The sequence below is a fragment of the Pinus tabuliformis genome, chromosome 9 (assembly GCF_031772625.1).
Source record: "Pinus tabuliformis cultivar Carrire ecotype Pingquan chromosome 9, CPIR1, whole genome shotgun sequence".
NCBI classification, from domain to species: Eukaryota; Viridiplantae; Streptophyta; class Pinopsida; order Pinales; family Pinaceae; genus Pinus; species Pinus tabuliformis.
This window is the reverse complement of record NC_142307.1, coordinates 979,225,597-979,245,988: the sequence shown is the minus strand read 5'-3', so window position 1 is coordinate 979,245,988 and position 20,392 is coordinate 979,225,597. Positions and strand designations below refer to the sequence as shown.

General features: G+C 40.3%; 1 protein-coding gene across 1 annotated transcript in view; it reads right to left on the bottom strand.

Annotated features, from left to right (window-relative positions):
• Positions 1–6,234: 6,234 nt before the first annotated feature.
• The window catches only part of LOC149152007 (uncharacterized), a 55,071-nt gene continuing 40,913 nt past the window's right edge, over positions 6,235–20,392 (bottom strand). Inside the window, exon 4 of the mRNA XM_089439877.1 lies at positions 6,235–6,854. Coding sequence (XP_089296003.1) covers positions 6,648–6,854 — 207 coding nt within the window. The 3' untranslated portion in view covers positions 6,235–6,647. The remainder of the gene's footprint in view (positions 6,855–20,392) is intronic.

The window sequence follows — 20,392 nt, the reverse complement described above, 5'->3', positions numbered from 1 at the left end:
TGTGAGGGTCTATGTTAAAGGGGTTTTCTCCCTTAAGATGTAAATTGTAAAAGTCATGATGTAATGTGTCCTGAGGGTCGAAAAATGTTTTAAATCCCCTCATGAGTCCTAAGTCCTAGGTCCTAGGTGATGTTTCCGAAGGCTTAGTTCGATGATCCATTTTAAAATGAATTAAAAAATTAAATAAAAATTAAAAAAAATGAAATAAATTAAAAATTAAAAAAATAATAAAACCCTAACTAATAAAATAATAATATTTTAAGTGAATAAATCGACGGATGAGATCAAGATATGTCTTGATCCTCATCAACGGTCGAGATCATTTCTACATGGATCACTCGAACTAGCCGTTGGGATCATTTCCTTTAAATAGGGTGCTAGGGGTCATTTTCAATTCATTCGATCTATGAGTCTGATACTGAAGAAGCTCTCTTGTAAATTTGTTTCTGGTTAATAAAAGAAGACTTTGGGGTCCATATCTTGCTGGTGCTACTCTCTTGAAATGCTGTGAGATTGTTTTAATTTTCTGCATATGTTATTTTCAGCCGTTAATAATAGCTTTTTGTAGAGTATTGTGAGCACATGTATCTTTTTCACTTGCTAGGGTTTGGGTGCTGTTAGGGTTTATAAAGTAATGGCAGGTATCTCCATTACTTCCTGAGATCTAGTAGCATTTTTGCCCTCTTTACTGATGGTTGTTTTGAGCTGTGCAGAAAACATTTTTTGAAAGAAATTTGTGGGCGTTCGGGAAAGTTCTTGGCTGAACCAGCCAACTCCCACGAGCATTTTTTGCTGAGCCCAATTGGATTTGATCCTGGGTCTATCATTCAGTTTATTTTTAATTTGCATGAGAGATTTTCTGAAGTTCTTCACAGTGAAAATCTTTATTTCTTAAAAATATTTCCGTGCTTATTGATGAATCTGGCTGTTAAGGGGCCAAATTTGTAAATTAATCAGCTATCTTAGGGTTTCAAATTTTTCTGTTCTAGGGTTTCAATTTTTTTTTCAGGTTCAATTAGGGTTTTCAGTTTCTTGGTTTTAGGCATATATTTCCTTTGGGTGATCTTTTCCTTTCAGGCTTGCAGGATTATTAAATTTCCAAGGCCATCATCCGTACCCTATTTCGCCAGTAGCCACAGTTTTTCCACACTCAGAGGATCAAGTTGCCTGCAGAATCCTTGCTGCTGCACATACGGGCCAGAACTTGCAAAGTGCCCAGCATTCTATTACATCAGGAAAAATTCGTTTCAGTTGCGTGGGATCAGCTACATGAGATCAACAGTGAGCAAAATCATACTCAGCTTCCTTGCACAAGAACAAGCAGCGGCTTCAAGACATATTGATCTGCGCACATCGAGTCAGAGAACCAAATTTCAAGAAAGCCGATTCACGTTTTTTCTCAAAACACCGTCGTCTGCTATCAACACGTCCGGGTGAAGGGTCATCAGCGTCTTCAGGACGATCTTCGATTTTCACCGAAAACGAGTATCTCTAATCTGGTATAAGATTGTCAATGCGCAATTATTCATGAAGAGAGTCTCTGACTGTCGTATTTTTACGCGTAATAAGCATCGTGCGTAGAGGCATTGAAATCGTAAACAGGGGAAGCAGCGTTTTCCAGCCGCCATAAGCTTCGATCCCATCGAATAATGTTTACGCAGCTGGCCATCAATCTGAGTACGCTCATGAAATTATTTCGAATCGCCGCGTCCGGAGCTGGAAACCACATCTCATTCACGCGGAGGATCCAGGTATCGAAATCGTTCAACGGGCCAGGTAAATGAGGTAAGTTCTTAAACGATTTAAGTCATTCTATCCCTGTCGAGATTTTCTCCACGCATTCGGTAATTTTCATTGAGCCAGGGTTACGATTCAATTCAGCTCTTTATCATCATAATGCAATACTTGGTTAACCTGTGATCTAGGGTTACGGCTTCCGTCTGAACTGGCAGCTCGATTTTTTTATACGGGTTACGTTTATTTCGTTTTCGTTTATCAGTTTTTTTTTTTTTTTTTTTTTTTTTTTTTTTATTATTTTTGACCCTTTGTTATTTAACGTAGTGCAATTTTGTTTTAGTTTTAACTTTTGTATAGTTACGTATATTAGATTTTAATTAGATTTTTAATTAGATTTTAATTTTGGTTTTAGTTTGGTTATAAAAAATAAAATAAAAAAAGTAGCATTCATTTTTTTTAATTGTTATTTTTAGGATTTTGATTTTATAATTTTAGATTAACATTAGACTTTAGATTTAGGATTTTAATATAATTTTAATTAGTTTTCATTTTGTTTTTATATTTTTAGATTCTAATATTTAGTCTTTAGATTTTTGTTAGATTTTAGTTTTAGATTTTTTCCTTTTTTAGATTTTTATAATATAAAATAAAAAAAAAATTGAAAAAAGATTTAAATTTTTTTTTGAAAAAATATAAAAATATTGTGAAAATTTTTAGATCCAGTTATTTTCGGGGATTGTCATATTTTTCATGCTGAGATCTAAATTTTCAAGTCGAGATGCGAAATTGATATCTGGTTAATGGTTTATGATTCGTGGTGGTTTAAAGCATTCATTTTTTGAAAATTCTCAATTGCTGGATATCGTTTTGGTCATTCTAAGAGTATTTAGCTAATGATAGATGATTGTTGTTCATGGTCCATATTTTTATATCATTTAACAAGTAATCGTTTTAACCACAATCTCTTAAGGCACTGGTCTGCTAAATTAATCAAATCCATCAAGTGCTTTTTTATATCGTATCTCATGTCTCCCAACCAACTGGTCGACAGTTGGTCTTCATCATCTCACAGGGACTACCCCCCTTAGCCGCGAGAGACAGGCTTAAACGGAGGGATCGGGGATAAGAGTGACAGCCCCCGGTCTGAGCGTTGTCGTGTCAATCTGCGCGACAACAGGCCCCACAATGACCATAGATTCGGTCCAAAAAGTTTTAAGGTGTAGCTATACTTTTTATAATGTTCCAAGTGCATCTTTACCACAAATTATTACAAAAATATAGGTGAAGTAAGAACATTTTTTCAATCCCGGATCCGGGTGGCATCACTGACCCACAGTTCTCCATGCAAGAAGTTAATGCCCAGTATTGCCAGCTACAGAGCAGCGTGGCCTCCCGAGACGTAACCTCATGCGAGCAGGGAATGAGTATTAATGGGAGATTGGGTGGCGGATTTGCATTTAAGTTCTACGTTGATCGACGCAACATTCCTCCTGTTATAATCATGTCGATCCATGGTTCACTCACCAAGCCTTGTGCTCAGTCGTGCGGTAATAGAACCTGGTTTGCGGGAGCTGTGGGTGATGGCTTAAATTTGGTGCACTGCCGCGGGCTCAAAGCCATCTCTCTCAAGGGTAATTTCTCCCCTGTTCTGGATTCTTGCTCTCTGTTGTTGTCTGCAATTTTTGTGGTTGTTTATAAGCTCTGTCATATTGTGGTGTCGGTCGCAAGCTCTGTTGGGCATCCCTCTTGCCTCACCCGACTCCGTCCTGTTGGTCATCCTGTCCATAACCCATTTGTGTCCTACCTTCTGTCTGTCATCATGGTTCGCTCGGGCAAGCGGCATCGTTCAGGGGGGCGTCGGGATAGCCATCTGCATCCTCCAGTCGGCCATGCCATGGAAACGGCATCGGAACCTTTCAATCCCTCCCCCGTCCATGAAGCTGGGCCTTCTGTTGGCTCTGGTTGGAAACCTATTCCGAACAGTGCTTTTCAAACAACGCACTTCAAATTTCAAAGTAATCTGCATAGGCCCCTGGTCACTGCCCACATTACCCTAATTCTCTCGGAAGAGGAAAACCTTGTCTCCCCCTTGGCCTGCATTGCCCCTGATCCTTCTCCAGGAAGTGAGAATTCCTCGGACAAAGACAACATGGAAAATTGGGAAACAGAGAAAGCTAAACAGGAGGCTTTTCTCAAAAATCTTCCTCCCCTTGAAGATACAGGACCTGCAGCTAAGGACAGAACTCATGGCGAGGCGGAACATGCCATAGCAATCCCTGACAGCGATTTAAGCGGTAATGAAGGTTTGAAGACTGGTGATACTGCTTGGGATGAGAAGAAGGACCATGACCCAGCAAAGGAGAAGTAGCGCCACTTGGGACTGTCTCTTTTTGTTTCGGCTTCGGTTTCAAGCTTGTGGTCAGGTTTCTATGCAATTGTCCTACTGGTTTTTGGCTCCCAGATGGGAATTTAATGACTCTTTGTATGTTGGGTTGCAATGTTTTTTGTGTTTCTGTGCTAGCTCAGTTCTCCTTCTCAGCACCGCGTGTCTCTCTCTATGTCTGATTTATGGTTTCTTGCACTTTGTAACTGATTTCCCCAGCTTATGTCTGTAATGGGGCAGTTCTGTTCTGTCGAGTGCTATCATGCCTCGATAATATGTAAAAATATTTTTCCTTTCAGTTAATAGAAGTTAGTATTTGCAGAGAAAAAAAAAAGAACATTTTTTCAAAAATATTTTTTTCTCTTTTTCAATTAGAAAAGGAAACATACTGAATAAATATAAGCTGCATTGAACCTATTCAACAGTTTTCTCACATATTCCATTAAAGAAACTAGTATTGGGATCTTAATATTGTAGAATAGGTATGTCTATTTAACAAACTCGTGTAATACTCATGTAATATTTTTTTAGGGTTATAGAACATTTTTTTGAAAACACTGTTTCCTTTTTCAGTGAGCAAGGGATCCACACTGGCAATAAATATAAGCTGCATTGAAGATTCTCTCACATATTCCATTAAAAAACTAGCACTGGGATCTCAACATTGTAGGATAGTTTGACCTACGTTTCACTTGAATCATTTGAAAAGGCTGTCTTTACAAAAAATTTGAATTGGAATTTCAAAACAAAAAATCAAGATTGTAATTTCCTTGACCCCAAAGTCATCCTTCCCACATATTACATAATTATTTCTTAATTGCAAATTGATTTACATATAGAGAGATCCTATATTCCTTTCCCTCCCTGTTGTCCTAACATGATCGATAATATAGTAGTATTTGGTGCGTGCACATCAGAGAATTATTATTAGAAACACATCTACAACTAAGGGGAAGAAAGCATTTCAATGCTGGTGACATAAGCTACATTGAACCTATGCAAGGGTTCTTTGACACATTCCATTGGAAACTAGTATTGGGAATGGGTTCTCTGACGTATTCCATTGAGAAATTAATATTGAAACTTTAACATTGTAGAATATTTTGATCTGAACATGGATTTAAAATCTTTAATCATTGCAAAGGCTTTTTCTTTAAAAAGTTTGAGCTGTAAGAACAAAACACAATTGTAATTTAACTGCTGACTCGTAACTCATCTTTCCCACATATTACATTATTATTTCCTTGTAAACTGATTTACTCGTAAATAGTCCCCATGCTTCTTTTCCCATCATGTTGTCTTAACATGATCTAAGGCTCATCATAGAAAAGTACAATCAGAATAATGATGCTGCAACTTATGAGAAGAAAACACTTTAGAACTTTTGAAAGCAAAGCTGCCAACTTTCTCAGTTGCTAGGACTAGCATTTATTTTAAACAAATTATAACACCAATGCCGACAATTTTAAGTAACTAGGTATATCAAATAACCATTAAAAAATTGTCAGGGAAGATTTCTAAGTTAACCGTGATATAAATTCAGTCAAGAATTACTACTACATAAAAGATTTAAGTAAAAGGTTTACAATTACAGGATATGGTAAAACAAGATCACTGAAGGGAGAAAAACATTCTTGTACTGGTCATTAGGAAGAAAAGTTTTAGCATAGCAGCACCAATTAAAGTGGCTATGGAGAATCAGTAATACCAATTTAGTTAGTAGAACGAAGATCTCAAATCCAACAAAGAAGAATACGGTAAAGTCATAGTATTATAGTTTCTAGAATAGTAGCAACAGACAGACAAATTTGAAGAATCATTGAGATTGACAGGAAAAAGTGGAATGCAACTATGGATTAGAAATACAAACATATCAAAAAACATAAATATAGTACATTTTCAAGCTAAAAAATAAAATCATGAGACAGAATCATAAATGAGGCATCATTCATAATAAGCATGGGTCATATAAAAAGGTTGTGAAGATGAACCTTGTAAAATAACAAAGATGAACATTCGCAGACTTTATTTAGTGGAAAAAGCTAGACTCTAATTTTATAAATATTGGATAACAAAATATATGCACTCAACTCTCTCCACATGGAAACATCTCATGGCTGTCAAGTTCATTTTCAAAATTTTCAAAAAGAGAATTGCACAGAGAAGTTATCAGCTGATAAAGTTGAATATGACAGAGCTGATGAAGTTAAATACAACCAATAATCCCTACTGAATATCCCTGGACAATAGTTATTTTACAACTGAGAATTTTTTTTTCCTTTTTTCCAAAGACTATATAAATGGAAGGACCAAGATGCTCCCCTTATCACCTGGGGCATCTTTGTACTAATTTACAGAAGTAACAAGGCCATAACCGTGTTACAACCGGTAACAAACCCATGGAAAAGAAACTATTACAAAATGTGGGTTCCTCATATGCTTCTTGTGTCACCATTCTCTGGCAAAAACAGATAGTACAACCCCGATTTGGGGAAAAGAATGTAAACCAACCAATATGCACATTAATTTACCTTCTGCGTCCAACAAAAAAATCATAGTCTGAGTGTTTGCTTCTTTGTAAAGGAGTTTCTGTCTTTGTTAGGCCCCTCGACATAGAAGCAGCTGTTTCTTCCAGAGTTCTTAGCCGACCTTGCATTATTTCAGAGGGATCTGAAGGGAGCCTTTCAATAGGAAAATTTCCATAACTCTTTCGTAGATGAAACCAGCATTCAGCCTGCAAAATGCCTATAGATTAACAAAAGAGGTTCTATTTCAATCAATTTCATGAAATGCATTGATGGTGGCATCCTTCTCTGTAAAAAAAATTCATCTCAGTGAATGTTATATTCTCCTCTATCAAGATAAGGTAGAGAAAAAAAGTTTGGATAAACAAACATTTTCTCAGATGAAACCGGCATTCAAATTTCAGCCTGCAAAATGCCTAGAGATTATCAAAAGAGGTTCAATTTCTATTAATCTCTTGAAATGCATTGATGGTGGCATCCTTCTGTATGGGAAAATTTCATCTCAGGGAATTTAAAATTCCTCCTCTACTAACAGAAGACAGATAAACAAAGCAATGATATTTCCATTTTCATATAAAACATATACAAATCCCCCCTTTCTAGAGTGTTCTAGTACCAGTTCCAACATGCAATAGAAAGAGTGCAAAAAAGGAGGTACCCATTTATGCAACTACTCGTTATAATTAACAAACAATACAATTATTACTCGGAAAGTGTTTATTCAACAGCATATTGCTCTAAAGCCTCACAGAAGTTTTCCTTTTCCTTCACAGGTAACAAATATATGAAATAAAATTTTGGAATAAACTTAATGATCTAGTAAAGTTCAATGCCATTTGGATCACCGTTACCAAGTTCATCCATCCATTTGAAATCTGGATCTCTCAGCTTTTTATGTACAAAAGCTTTTATTTATCACTCAATATGTCCAATAATTTTACTCTTCCAGCTCCAGAGTGAACAGATTCATTCATTTTTCTTGGTATCAGGGTAATCAGTAGATCTGCCACCTGTCACCAAGGAGGCCTGGGATCGAGTTGGAGGGACTGCCCCTATACTCCTGAGCCTAACACAACCACCCACAAACCACATTAGGCAGGTTAATCAAATTTCAAACCTGGGTGGGGCCTTAATATTGATCAGCAAATGCTTTCTGGTGCAGGACATCCGCCATTCAGCCTAGCCCGATGGGCTGTGAACAGTTTCATTCTTATTTGGAAAAATGGTGACGTTGGAAGGGGATCCCCATAATGAGGGTCCCTGATCATGCCACTAAATAGTGCATTTTGTCTTCAAATCAGTCATCTTGTTCTACTAAAATTGAGGAACGTATTGTAATTTGTCACTCTTATCAATGAAAAATTTGGAGCAGGGTTCACAACTTTTCAGGTCCAGCTGGAAACAAACAACAAGAGTTATGCGATGTGTAGTATATCAATAACGGGGGCATTCTCCAGAGTCCACACACAAACATACAGTATATGCCCAAAGCTAATCACCCACATTTATATGCTAACATACAAGTTTTACCTGGGTCATTTTGAATAGGCAACATGGGCCCCTGAAAATTGCCTTGTTTTGAAGGAAGCTTTCCACATATTTTTCAGGAATTACTAACTAGTTAAGTAGGTCCTTCACATGGTCTTCCAAATACTCAAGGTGGCAGTTTCCAACGGTGGTGTCTTCTCACTTTTGAGTCACTGATCATGCCACTCTACAACAATGCACTCAATTTGTCTAAAAATTAGTTACCTCTTCCTACTAAAGTTGAGGAATATATTGTAATTTGTTGCACTCAATTAAAATTCAGAGCATGAAATTACAAGGTTTCAGATCCAGCTGGAAACAAACAACAGGCATTGTGTAAGAATGTATAGCATATCAATCAGAGGCATTGTCCACAGACAAAAATTAGATACTCAAAGCTAGTTGAAGGAATTTGTATGCTAGCACACACCCTGATATACTAGGTTTGGAAGATCAATTAAGGGGTATGAATTTCAAGGTGGCTGTGACAACAATATACAGTTGGGCATTAAACCTGCTGGATCTTAAAGATCACATCTGAAGAGCATAGAACAGGACATTTGTTAAATTATGGTATGTTCTATGCTTAGAGCAGTTTACTTATTTTCTTCTTATTTGTCACTGATTAGCAATCACATAAACATTAAGTAAAGTGCAGATAGAACATTAAACGATCGACAGAAAATAAGCCAAGACAAGAGACACAAGATGTGGTGGCTAGCCAGGGACAAACCCCAATGCGGGGAAACCCTTTGATCAAATCTTCTTTTATCTTCAATAGTTCAGCAGAGAAAAACAGTAAAAAACAGAATTCTGTAATTTTATATCAGCAGCAACAAACCCTAGATCAGCAAAGTCAAACTTAGTCAAACGAGATGAAATTGACCTCCAATATGCTTGGTCAATTTCCCAGTCAACTAATCCTCAAACAGCCTGAAGAAACAGCCCATAAACAGCCCCAAAAACACAGTCAAACTGCTGTTGACTGAAGTCAACCTGCTGCCCCAAGCTAGGGCAGTCAACGCTGGTCAAACCAGAGGTCAGATTGCCTCGATTTGCATGCCAAAATCTGTGGCCTACCTAGGTGAGGCAGCCACACCAAAACCACACTCTTCTAAGGTCAATGCTTGGTCAATGCTGGTCAAAGGGACCTTCAGCAGCTTCTTCATCCTTTCTGCGTCTTCCTTGCTTTTCTGCATCCTCCTCCTTCCCACGTGTGAGCTGCTCCTTGTGTAACCCAAAGCTAAGGAGAGAGAGAAGAATGAGTGAGATGAAATGAGTTGATAATGAATCAACCTCACTTGTACTGATATGATTTGCTGGGCATGTGTGCCACACATTTAGCTGCTGGCCGACCTTGACAATTTGTCAAGTAAATACAAATAAATTCATATCTCCATAAATACTTGTTGGAATCGAATGATCTTTAGATCAATCCTACACCTCTCAACAAGAGGAATCTAGGAAAAATATCCGCTGCCATAAATAAGATGACCCACATGGAGTTTGGCCCTAGTTGCCAATTTTAACAACATTTGTTCATGGATCTCATTAAATTTTGTGAGGATTGTTACCATGTTAACTGAAGAACAAACTTCTTTGGAGGAGACAAAAGAGAAGGTCAAATTTATTGTTGGACGTGAAATAGAAATCACTGGCATATACAAAGTTGGACAGCAATTCTCAGTGGTGCACTGGAAGAGATCTTAGGAGGTTGCCTATTTTGAAAGACTGGTCTCAAGAAGCCCATAAAGGAAAGACCTGATGCAGGCAGCCCAAAGGAGGGTGACAAAGTTGCCAAAGGACTGTTGTTAATGCTACTACATGCTTCTGACATATCACCTATAAACACAAGTCACCCGAGCTTCATGAGACCTTGAAGTGTTTACTATGGATGAAGTTTGGCCTGAAACTTGCATCAGTTGTGCAAGGATTAAATCTACCAGTGAGGAACAGAGTTGCACACTAGCTATGGGAGAGAATTGCCAGCTTAGAGTGTTGACACACAACCATATGTGTGTGCGCATTGGAATTAAATGGTACTACAAGGATGCCCTATAATGGTTTTAGTTTCAATTGAAAGAGTAATAACCAGGCCGAACTTAAATGAATGTAGTGAACCGAATTTTCACCAACACATTAAAAACTCATGGGCCAACCTATGTCTTATTCTGGTTTCTAGCCACAAAACTCAGAGCCTACCTTTTGCACTTCAGAATTATCTTGTTGAGGTCTTGTTATGCTGAAGCTGACTTTATTACATGGTAAAGGGGCTGCAAAATTTGCATCATGTGAACATTATCACTATTGAAGACTTCAAGGCCCTGTCATCACTGTTGAAAGGAAATTTAGAGGGACATTTGCATATTAGAATAAACACCCTTCTTGGATGTTGCTATGGAAATATGGGGCTTATGTGCCTGTTACCCACCATTTTGTGGTAATATACCTAGGAGAATTTTTTCATCAAGCTGGTCCTCAGTTGGCAGCCCCTTGCAGCCACCAACTAGCTCACTGTGTCATTTCTCTGCCACCTGAGCCAGCCATGTGGTCCCTTGCCCATCTGCCATGATTGTATGTTTGAAGGTGGGCCTCCCGAACCTAAAGGTATGTCTTGTCATTTGGAAATTGAGTATTGTAGTTTGCTTATCATGTACACTTCCGGGCATATAGAGTAATGGGGGGATTCGACGGGATTCGACAGAAAGAATGGGCTAAGTTTGTGCTCTTGTCCCCTAGACCCCTTTTGGGTATTAACCTTGGATTCTAGTCCCGTGGGATCTCTTTTACTGGCCATTTGGCTCTAAGGATGGTATTTCATGGGAAACCCCAATTTTGGCTCCCTTATCCGCTCATATTACCCTCTTTCCATTCATATTACCCTAGTCATAATTTCTCCCACCTGGGTCCACATTCCTCCATTGGGTCCACATATGGATATGTTAAAATTGGCAACTAAGGCCAAACTCCATGTGGGTCATCTTATTTATGGCAGCTGATATTTTTCTTGGATTCCTCTCATCGAGAGGTGTAGGATTGATCTAACGATCATCCGACTCCGACATGTATTCATGGATATATGAATTTATTTGTGTTTCTTGACAATTTGTCAAGGTCGGCCAGCGAGTAAAATAGTGTTGCACACCCCCCAGCTAAACCTCAACATGGCATATAAGTAGAGGAGACGAGGCATTATGGAACTCATCTCTTCTCTCTCCTAGATTGTTTGGGCATGCATAGGAGGAGCTTCTCTCTCTCACGTGGGCAGAAGGAAGACGCAATTAAGAGCAGCAGCGTTGACCTAGGTACAGAAGGACGCAAGAAGGTACAACTACGTTGACTTGGGTTGACCGAGGTGCTAAAGGAATGTGTTGACCAGCCTGGAGACACCCTTGACTGCGGATTTGTGTGGGGAGCTCCTATCTTGCTAGCCACAGTTCAGATCAGCCCTTGTTGACCTATGTTTGACCATGGTGTTGACCAGTGTTGACTAGTTAGGGTTGACTGCTGGACTGAGGCATTATGAAACTCATCTCATCTCCACATCTCCTCTCTCCTAGCTTATTTGGGTATGCGTAGGAGGAGCTTCTCTCTCTCACGTGGGAAGGAGGACGCAGTTAGGAGCAGCAGCATTGACCTAGGAACAGAGGGGTGCAGGAAGGTACAACTACGTTGACTTGGGTTGACCGAGGTGCTAAAGGACTGCGTTGACCAGCGTGAAGACACCCTTGACTGCGGATTTGTGTGGGGAGCCCCTATCTTGCTAGCCGCAGTTCAAATCAGCCTTTGTTGACCTCTATTTGACCACGGTGTTGACCAGCGTTGACTGGTTAGGGCTAACTGCAGGACTGCATATATTGGTTGTTGTTTGACTATGTTTTGAGGACTGTTTTGGGATGCTATCTACTGCTGTTGAAGACCAAGTTCTCCTAGGTTGTCTTGAGGTCTTTTGGGAACTGTTTGACCAGCTTTGACCTTGCTGATCAGAATTACATTGCTGCTGTTGTAAATCACAGATTTGTGATATTGTACTATCTCTCTCTCTGCTGAATTATTGAAGAATATAGAAGAATTGATCAAAGGGTTTCCCCGCATTGGGGTTTGTCCTTGGTTGGTGCCACATCTTGTGTCTCTTGTCTTGGCTTGTCTTTTGTTGTTTACATTTATGTTCTATCTGCATTTTACTATCATGTTGATGTGATTGCAATACTGGAAATTGATATTGGGCTAATAAGAAGATTTGAAGTAAATTGCTCTTAAGCATAGAACATACCATAATTTAACATGGTATCAGAGCTAAGGTGAAGACAAAGCCCAAACAAGAGCAAGAGCAATCACTGAAGACAGTTGGAAGAATCAAAAAGGCTTCATGGGTTCCTCAACACACTTCCCGGCCGAAGACAAGCTCCGTGAGAAGTCTAACTATCACAGATGAAAGATGTCTCTTGATCTAACATTGGAAGAGTAGGAAGTGTTGGACTATGTGGGGTAGAATTACAGAGCCTCCATCAAATGCACCAGCTGCCACAAGGAACAAATACACTAAGGCTGAAATCAAAGCAAAGAAGATCATCCGAGACTCAATTGACAAGCGTCTGGTGGCCTACATTTCCGAGTTGAACACCTCCAAGGAGATCTATGATAGATTGGTAAGCTTGTTTAGAGTTAGTGATGCAAATCAAGTTTTGTTCCTCGGAAATAAGTTGAAGGATATTAAGAAGGGCAAGGATGAAGATATTCAATCCTACTTCTTAAGGATCATTGAGATCAAGAATGATCTCCTATCAATTAGAGAAGTCATTTCTGACAGGGAACTAACTACCACTACTCTTGGAGGGCTCCCATCCGAATGGTATGTGTTTAAAACCACTCTTCTCAACAATGATCGAATTCCAAGATTTGAAGAATTGATGGCGAGATGCATTCAAGAAGAGACAAGGATGGCGGAGCAAGAAATGCCTTCAACCAAAGGCAACCCCACTGCTTTCTCCTCTCATGACAAAAGGAGAAATAATTATGGGTCAAAAGGTCACTTCAAAGGAAAGACCGGATCGAAGGGTCGAAGGAAGGGAAGGTATTTCGTTTGCAATAAATTTTTCCACTATGCGAGGGAGTGTCCAAATAGAAAGGACACATCACATGATGACAATCAAAATCACACCCAAGGCAACTCCAACCACAATCAAAGGAATGGCAGGTTCAATGGCAAAGGAAAGAGGAATGCGGGAAATCAAGGAAGTGGTCAACCCTCCAAGAAAGCAAGGAACTCCAAATATGAATCAAATGGTGTTCACAATAAGCAAGATGAATATTATTTGATATCGGCCCTATCCACTACCTTTCCTCCAGCCTCGTTAGGCAATTGGCTTATTGATAGTGGTGCATTAAGGCATTTCATTGGTTACAAGGAAGCTCTCTCTAATCTAATAGAGAAGCAGACTAACTTGGAGATTATTCTTGGAGACAATTCCACCTATCCTGTAAAGGGTGTAGGGAATGTTACTCTTCAATTAAATTAGGGTAACACAATTCATTTGTAAGAAGTCCTATATGTACTTGATCGCAAGAAGAACCCAGTGTCCATTTCGGCAATGGAAGACAAAGGCTACAAGGTGGCCTTCATCGATGGCAAGGTACGTGTGTGGAAAAAGAATTTTGAAGATGCTTTCACTCTTGGGTTCCAGGTTGATTCTTTATATCAAGTTGGAGGAAGTCCACTGGGAGTCATGTCTTGTGACACATCTCTTCAGTCTAAACTATGGCACCGGAGGTTTGCCCACCTTCATTATAAGGCTCTACCCGATGTGAGACAAATGGTGACTGGGATGCCAGAGTTCAAAATAGAGCATGAAGGTGTATGTCCGAGATGTGCGAAGGAAAGCTCAAAAGAGGACCATTCCCCTCTAGCCATAGCAAGACCTTCAACATTTTGCAGTTGGTTCACTCCAACATATCTAGTATGATGCTCATAAACTCTTTGGGAGAATATCTATATTATCTCACTTTTACAAATGATTATTGTCGCAAGACTTGGATATACTTCTTGAAAAAGAAAGATGAAGTGTTCTCCCAGTTCCGTCACTTCAAAGCCTTGATCGAGAATCAAACCGAGAAGAGGATCAAGATCTTAAGGATTGATAATGGGACCGAGTATGAATCCAATGAGTTCCATGACTTTTGCAAAGAAGTTGGCATTAAGAGGGAGACCACAACACCATATGCTCCTAAGCAGAATGGTGTGGCGGAAAGGAAGAATCGTACGATTCTAGAAGTTGTTCGTGGCATTTTCCATGAGCAAAAGCTTCCGAAATTTCTATGGGCCGAAGCTACGAATACCGCCGTATATGTTCAAAACCGATGCCCTCATCAAGCATTAGATTCCAAGACTCCCGAAGAGATGTTCACTAGTAAGAAACCTAATGTCTCCCATTTTAGAATTTTTGGAAGTCCCGTATTTTCATGTGCCGAAAGAGAAAAGAAGCAAATTGGGTGCATTTGGAAGGAAGGGAATCTCTGTGGGCTATAGCGAAAATTCTAAGAGCTATAGAATCTATGTGGTTGGTCAAAGGGAAGTCGAGAGTCGAGACAAGTCATGATGTCACCTTTAATGAAGATATGGCTCTTAGCAAGGTTGATAATCTTCCTATTCTAAGGAAAGATAAAGAAGCTGACACTAGGAAGCCGGATGAGAAGGAAGATGAGACGATGCCCGATGTGGAAGAACCTATGAATCCTATTTATCCCACTCCGCAAGAGCCTTCCTCTTCTAGGAAGAGGCCTTCATGGCTTAGGGGACTCTTGAAGATGCCAAGAGACATATTGCACGCAGAGGGACTTTCAATGAAAGTAAGAAGCCGACCAAGTATCAGGGATACTTGACTATTATGAGCACCATCATTCAAAATGAGCCTTCCTCGTTCAAAGAAGTCGTGAAGCATTAAGTATGGAAGGATGCTATGAATGAGGAATACAAGTCCATCATGAAGAATGATGTCTGGGATGTGGTGCCCAGACCCCAAGACAAAACAATTGTCACCTCGAAGTGGCTTTACAAAATCAAGCATGGATCTGATGGGAGTGCTGAAAAGTACAAGGCTCGCTTTGTTGCTCGAGGCTTCTCTCAAAAGGAAGGTGTGGATTATGATGAGATATTTGCACTTGTTTCCCAATACACCACCATTTGCTCGATCATAGCCCTTGCCTCTTCGCAAGGATGGCACCTACATCAGATGGATGTCAAGACCGCATTCTTGCATGGTTCGATTAAAGAAGTCTATGTGGAACAATCTGAGGCGTTTGAGATTCATAATCGGGAATCTCACATATGCAAGTTGAAGAAAGCCCTCTATGGTTTGAAGCAAGCACCCCGAGCTTGGTATGAGAGGATCGATAGCTACTTGATGAAGTTGGGATTCACTAGGAGTGAAGCCGATCCAAATCTTTACTTTAAGGTTGAAGATGATAAGCCTCTCATACTGGTGTTGTATGTTGACGACCTCTTCCTGACAGGTGAAAACCCTCTCATTCACAAATGTAAGAGGGAGTTGGCATTCAAATTTGAGATGGACCTAGGACTGATGCACTATTTCCTAGGGTTGGAGATCTGGCAAAAGCCAAGAGAAATTTTCCAATCTCAAGGAAAATGCGTGGTGAAGATTTTGGAGAGATTTGGTATGGTGGACTGCAAGTCCGTGACTACCGCTATGGAGCTTAACTTCAAGAAGTTATGTCGTAGTGTTGACGTACCTATATTGGGTAATGCCTCTGAGCATCGTCAACTCATAGGAGCATTGATGTTCTTGGTGAAATCTCGTCCGGATATATGTTTTGCAGCCAACACATTGAGCCAATATATGGTTGAGCCTCATCATTCACATTGGATTGGTGCCAAGAATCTTCTGAGATATCTTGGGGCAAAATCACTCATGGGTTGAGATACACTGCTAGAGATGTGAGGCTACATGGATATTCTGATGTTGATTGGGCAGGCAGTGTGGTGGACCGAAAGAGCACTTCCAGGTGTTGTTTCTCTTTGGGTTTTGCCTCGATATCCTGGATGAGCAGGAAGCAGAAGTCGGTGGCTTTGAGCACTGCTGAGGCAGAGTACATTGCTGCGAGTATGGCCTCCTGTGAGGCTGTTTGGTTGAGGAAGCTCTTCAGTGAGTTGTTTGGACATACGCTGGATACTACCGTGATCCTCTACGACAACCAGAGTGGGATTCGTTTATCAGAGAATCCCGTATTTCATGATTGCTCCAAGCACATCGATATCAAGTACCACTTTATCCAGGATATGGTACAACGAGGAGCAATAAGGCTCCATCATATTGGGACTGATGAGCAGGTCGTTGACATTCTGACGAAGCCCCTGGGAAAGGTCAAATTCTTGACTTTCCGAGAACGACTAGAAGTCGTGGAGAGACCCTCTTGTGAGGATCCTGTATGATGCATACATTGAGCTCTGGGAGTTCCGAGGGGCTTGGGGTACTTCTTGGAGCGACGAGCGACCATAAGGTGACTCGTCCTCCCCTAGTGGTGCGCTATGTACAAGGTGAATGATTCAGCATTACCCTGTGATACCCTGTGGCAACATGTAGGCAAGATGAGTGGTTCATCCTTCTCTTGCCGAGACATCCTACCCATGCAGTCTGGGACTCATGGCGAGTACCTCTCATCTGGCCAATGAGTAGGGAAATGAGGATAGGGATCATAGTAGTACCGATGGACGCTACCATACTCCCTATGCTAGGATGACATTGATTTGGGATCAATTGGAACTGACTTCGGGTCAGTAAGAGTGATATAACTCACTCTCTTTTGGAACTAACTTCGGGTCAGTAAGAGTGGTATGCACAATCTCTTCATTGGGACTGGCTTGAGGTCAGTAAGAGTGCTATTGGACACTCTTTTATCTGGGACTAACTTCGGGTCAGTAGAGGATGGTACGATACATTCTCGATCATTTCTTCTTCTTCATAGTTCAGCAGAGCAGAGCAGAGCCGAGCAGTGCAAGGCAGTGCATTTGATGGCATAGATAGTACCGACAGACAGATGGATTAGCAAATGGACTTCTCCCTAGTTGAGAGGGAGTGTTAAAATTGGCAACTAGGGCCAAACTCCATGTGGGTCATCTTATTTATGGCAGCTGATATTTTTCTTGGATTCCTCTCATCGAGAGGTGTAGGATTGATCTAACGATCATCCAATTCTGACATGTATTCATGGAGATATGAATTTATTTGTATTTCTTGACAATTTGTCAAGGTCGGCCAACAAGTAAAATAGTGTTGCACACCCCCAGCTAAACCTCAACGTGGCATATAAGTAGAAGAGACCTTGAGGCATTATGACACTCATCTCATCTCCACATCTCTTCTCTCTCCTAGCTTGTTTGGGTATGCGTAGGAGGAGCTTCTCTCTCTCACGTGGGAAGGAGGAGGACGTAGTTAGGAGCAGCAGCATTGACCTAGGTGCAGGAGGACACAGGAAGGTACAACTACGTTGACTTGGGTTGACCGAGGTGCTAGAGGATTGCGTTGACCAGTGTGAAGACACCCTTGACTGCGAATTTGTGTGGGGAGCCTCTATCTTGCTAGCTATAGTTCAGATCAGCCTTTGTTGACCTCTGTTTGACCACAGTGTTGACCAGCATTGATTGGTTAGCGCTGACTGCAGGACTACATATATTGACTGTTGTTTGACTATGTTTTGAGCAATGTTGTAGGAAACATCCCCCCCTCCCCCCGGATTTAACCCCCGAAACGCGGTCCATATGGATGCGTGGGGAAGCGCCTCCAAAAACGCGCTTCGGGAAAACCGAAATGCGTTTCGCATCTTCCCGAAACGCGTTTCGATTTTTCCGAACCACGTTTCGGATGGCGCTTCGGCTGTACGAAATGTCATGCTTCCGAAAAAAATTATAAAAAAAATGCAATATATATATATATAGCATATATATATATATATATATATATATATATAGCAGATGCTCCCTCATGGTAATGTTAAGTAAAAGTGACATTCTCCTTTACTTTTCATTTTCATCCTTTTACTTAAATTTTTAACATTACCATGAAATGACTCAAGATGTTTGAGAGTGGTTCCAGCCTCATTGGACTTCATATGGAGAAAATAAAATTTCATATCCTATTCAAAATTCAGCAGACTTAACAGTTTTCAGGAATTCAAGATCAATGGGATTGTGGCATTTCATTAGATTATATCAAGTAGGAAGGTATGCGATTAGCATTTAATCAAGAGCACCAAGCCCTATATGTACCCTAGTGTTGGTGGTGTTAATTGTTGAGCTCCTTTGTCACGCCCTTAGCAAAAATTTACCATCAAGCATGTTAAGCTTTTTCTACCATATTTTAAGTCTTGGATTAGGTAGTTTGATCAAAATCGGGCAATGTTGACTAATATCCCTAGACAATCCAGGTAGAGGCAAAGGCTAGACAAGAGGAGAAGAATCTAGATTCTAGATGGTTGACGCATCTAAATGGTTGATGCTCGAATAATTAATCATTAATGTACAATGGATGCTATATCTATCTTGATTTATGCAAAAATATGCATGTTTTCATGTCTTCTACAACTAATTTGGTATTTGGGATGTTTGTTTCAAGTATAAATGCAAAAAAATATATAAAAATATATATATATATATATAGCAGACGCTTCGCTTCCTAGATTTTTGGAAAATGACGCTTCCGCGTCCCCGCTTCCAAAAAACGTCCCCGTTTCGTCCCCGCTTCGTGCAACACTAGTTTTGAGCACTGTTTTGGGCTGCTATCTATTGCTATTGGAGGCCGAGTTCTCCTAGGTTGTCTTGAGGTCTTTTGGGAGTTGTTTGACCAGCTTTGACCTTGCTGATCAGAATTACATTGCTGCTATTGTAAATCACAGATTTTTGATATTGTATTATCTTTCTTTGCTGAATTATTGAAGAATATAGAAGAATTGATCAAAGGGTTTCCCCGCATTGGGGTTTGTCCCTCGCTGGTGCCACATCTTGTGTCTCTTGTCTTGGCTTGTCTTTTGTTGTTTACATTTATGTTCTATCTGCATTTTACTATCATGTTGATGTGATTGCAATACTGGAAATTGATATTGGCCTAATAAGAAGATTTGAATTAAATTGCTCTTAAGCATAGAACATATCATAATTTAACAGGTTAACACGCCCCTTCCCCTTGCCCACACCTTGGGTCATGGCCTAGAATAAAGCCCGGAGGTTGATGCATCTAAAAAGAAAGATAAAAGCATATATGGCCACATTGAACAGGAAAATGTACCACAAAATGCAAAAGATGGTCGGACAAACACATTTAACACGTGGGAAAAAGCCAATACATGAGCTCTAGCCAATCATCATTGCCATAACCCTGCTTCCTACAGGTTCCATGAACCTCCTTCATCATATAGAAACCCATGATTGTCCCAACTCCTAGTGGGCAATGAACCGCCCCACCTTAAAAGGGGGTATTCACTGCTATACCTTATACATCATGCTCTCACCCCTTGAGCCCCAAGCAGTCAATCAAAGAAAATCATAAAAAGGAAAAAGGCATATAAAAAAGGGTGGAAAAATCAAGGTCAAGGCACCTCATGTACCACGATTGCTCCCTCCTATATCTTATAAACCCAAGTGTGGGCTTCCCTCTTATTAACTACCCTTGTACCCCAGCATGTGACCCATGTCTTGTAATTTGGAAATTGAGTATTGTAGGCAGAAAGAATGGGCTAGGTCTGTGCTCTTGTCCCCTAGACCCCTTTTGGGTATTACCCTTGGATTCTAGTCCAGTGGGATCTCTTTTACTGACCATTTGGCTCTAAGGATGGTATTTCATGGGAAACCCCAATTTTGGCTGTGTGGTCCCACTCCCTTATCCGCTTATATTACCCTCTTTCCATTCATATTACCCTAGTCATAATTTCTCCCACCTGGGTCCACATTCCTCCATTGGGTCCACACAGGGTTAGCACACCCCTTCCCCTTGCCCACACCTTGGGTCATGGCCTGGAATAAAACCCAGAGGTTGATGCAATTAAAAAGAAAGATAAAAGCATATATGGCCACATTCAACAGGAAATGTACCACAAAATGTAAAAGATGGTTGAACAAACACATTTAGCACGTTGGAAAAAGCCAATACATGAGCTCTAGCCAATCATCATGACTATCACCCTGCTTCCTACAAGTTCCATGAACCTCCTTCAT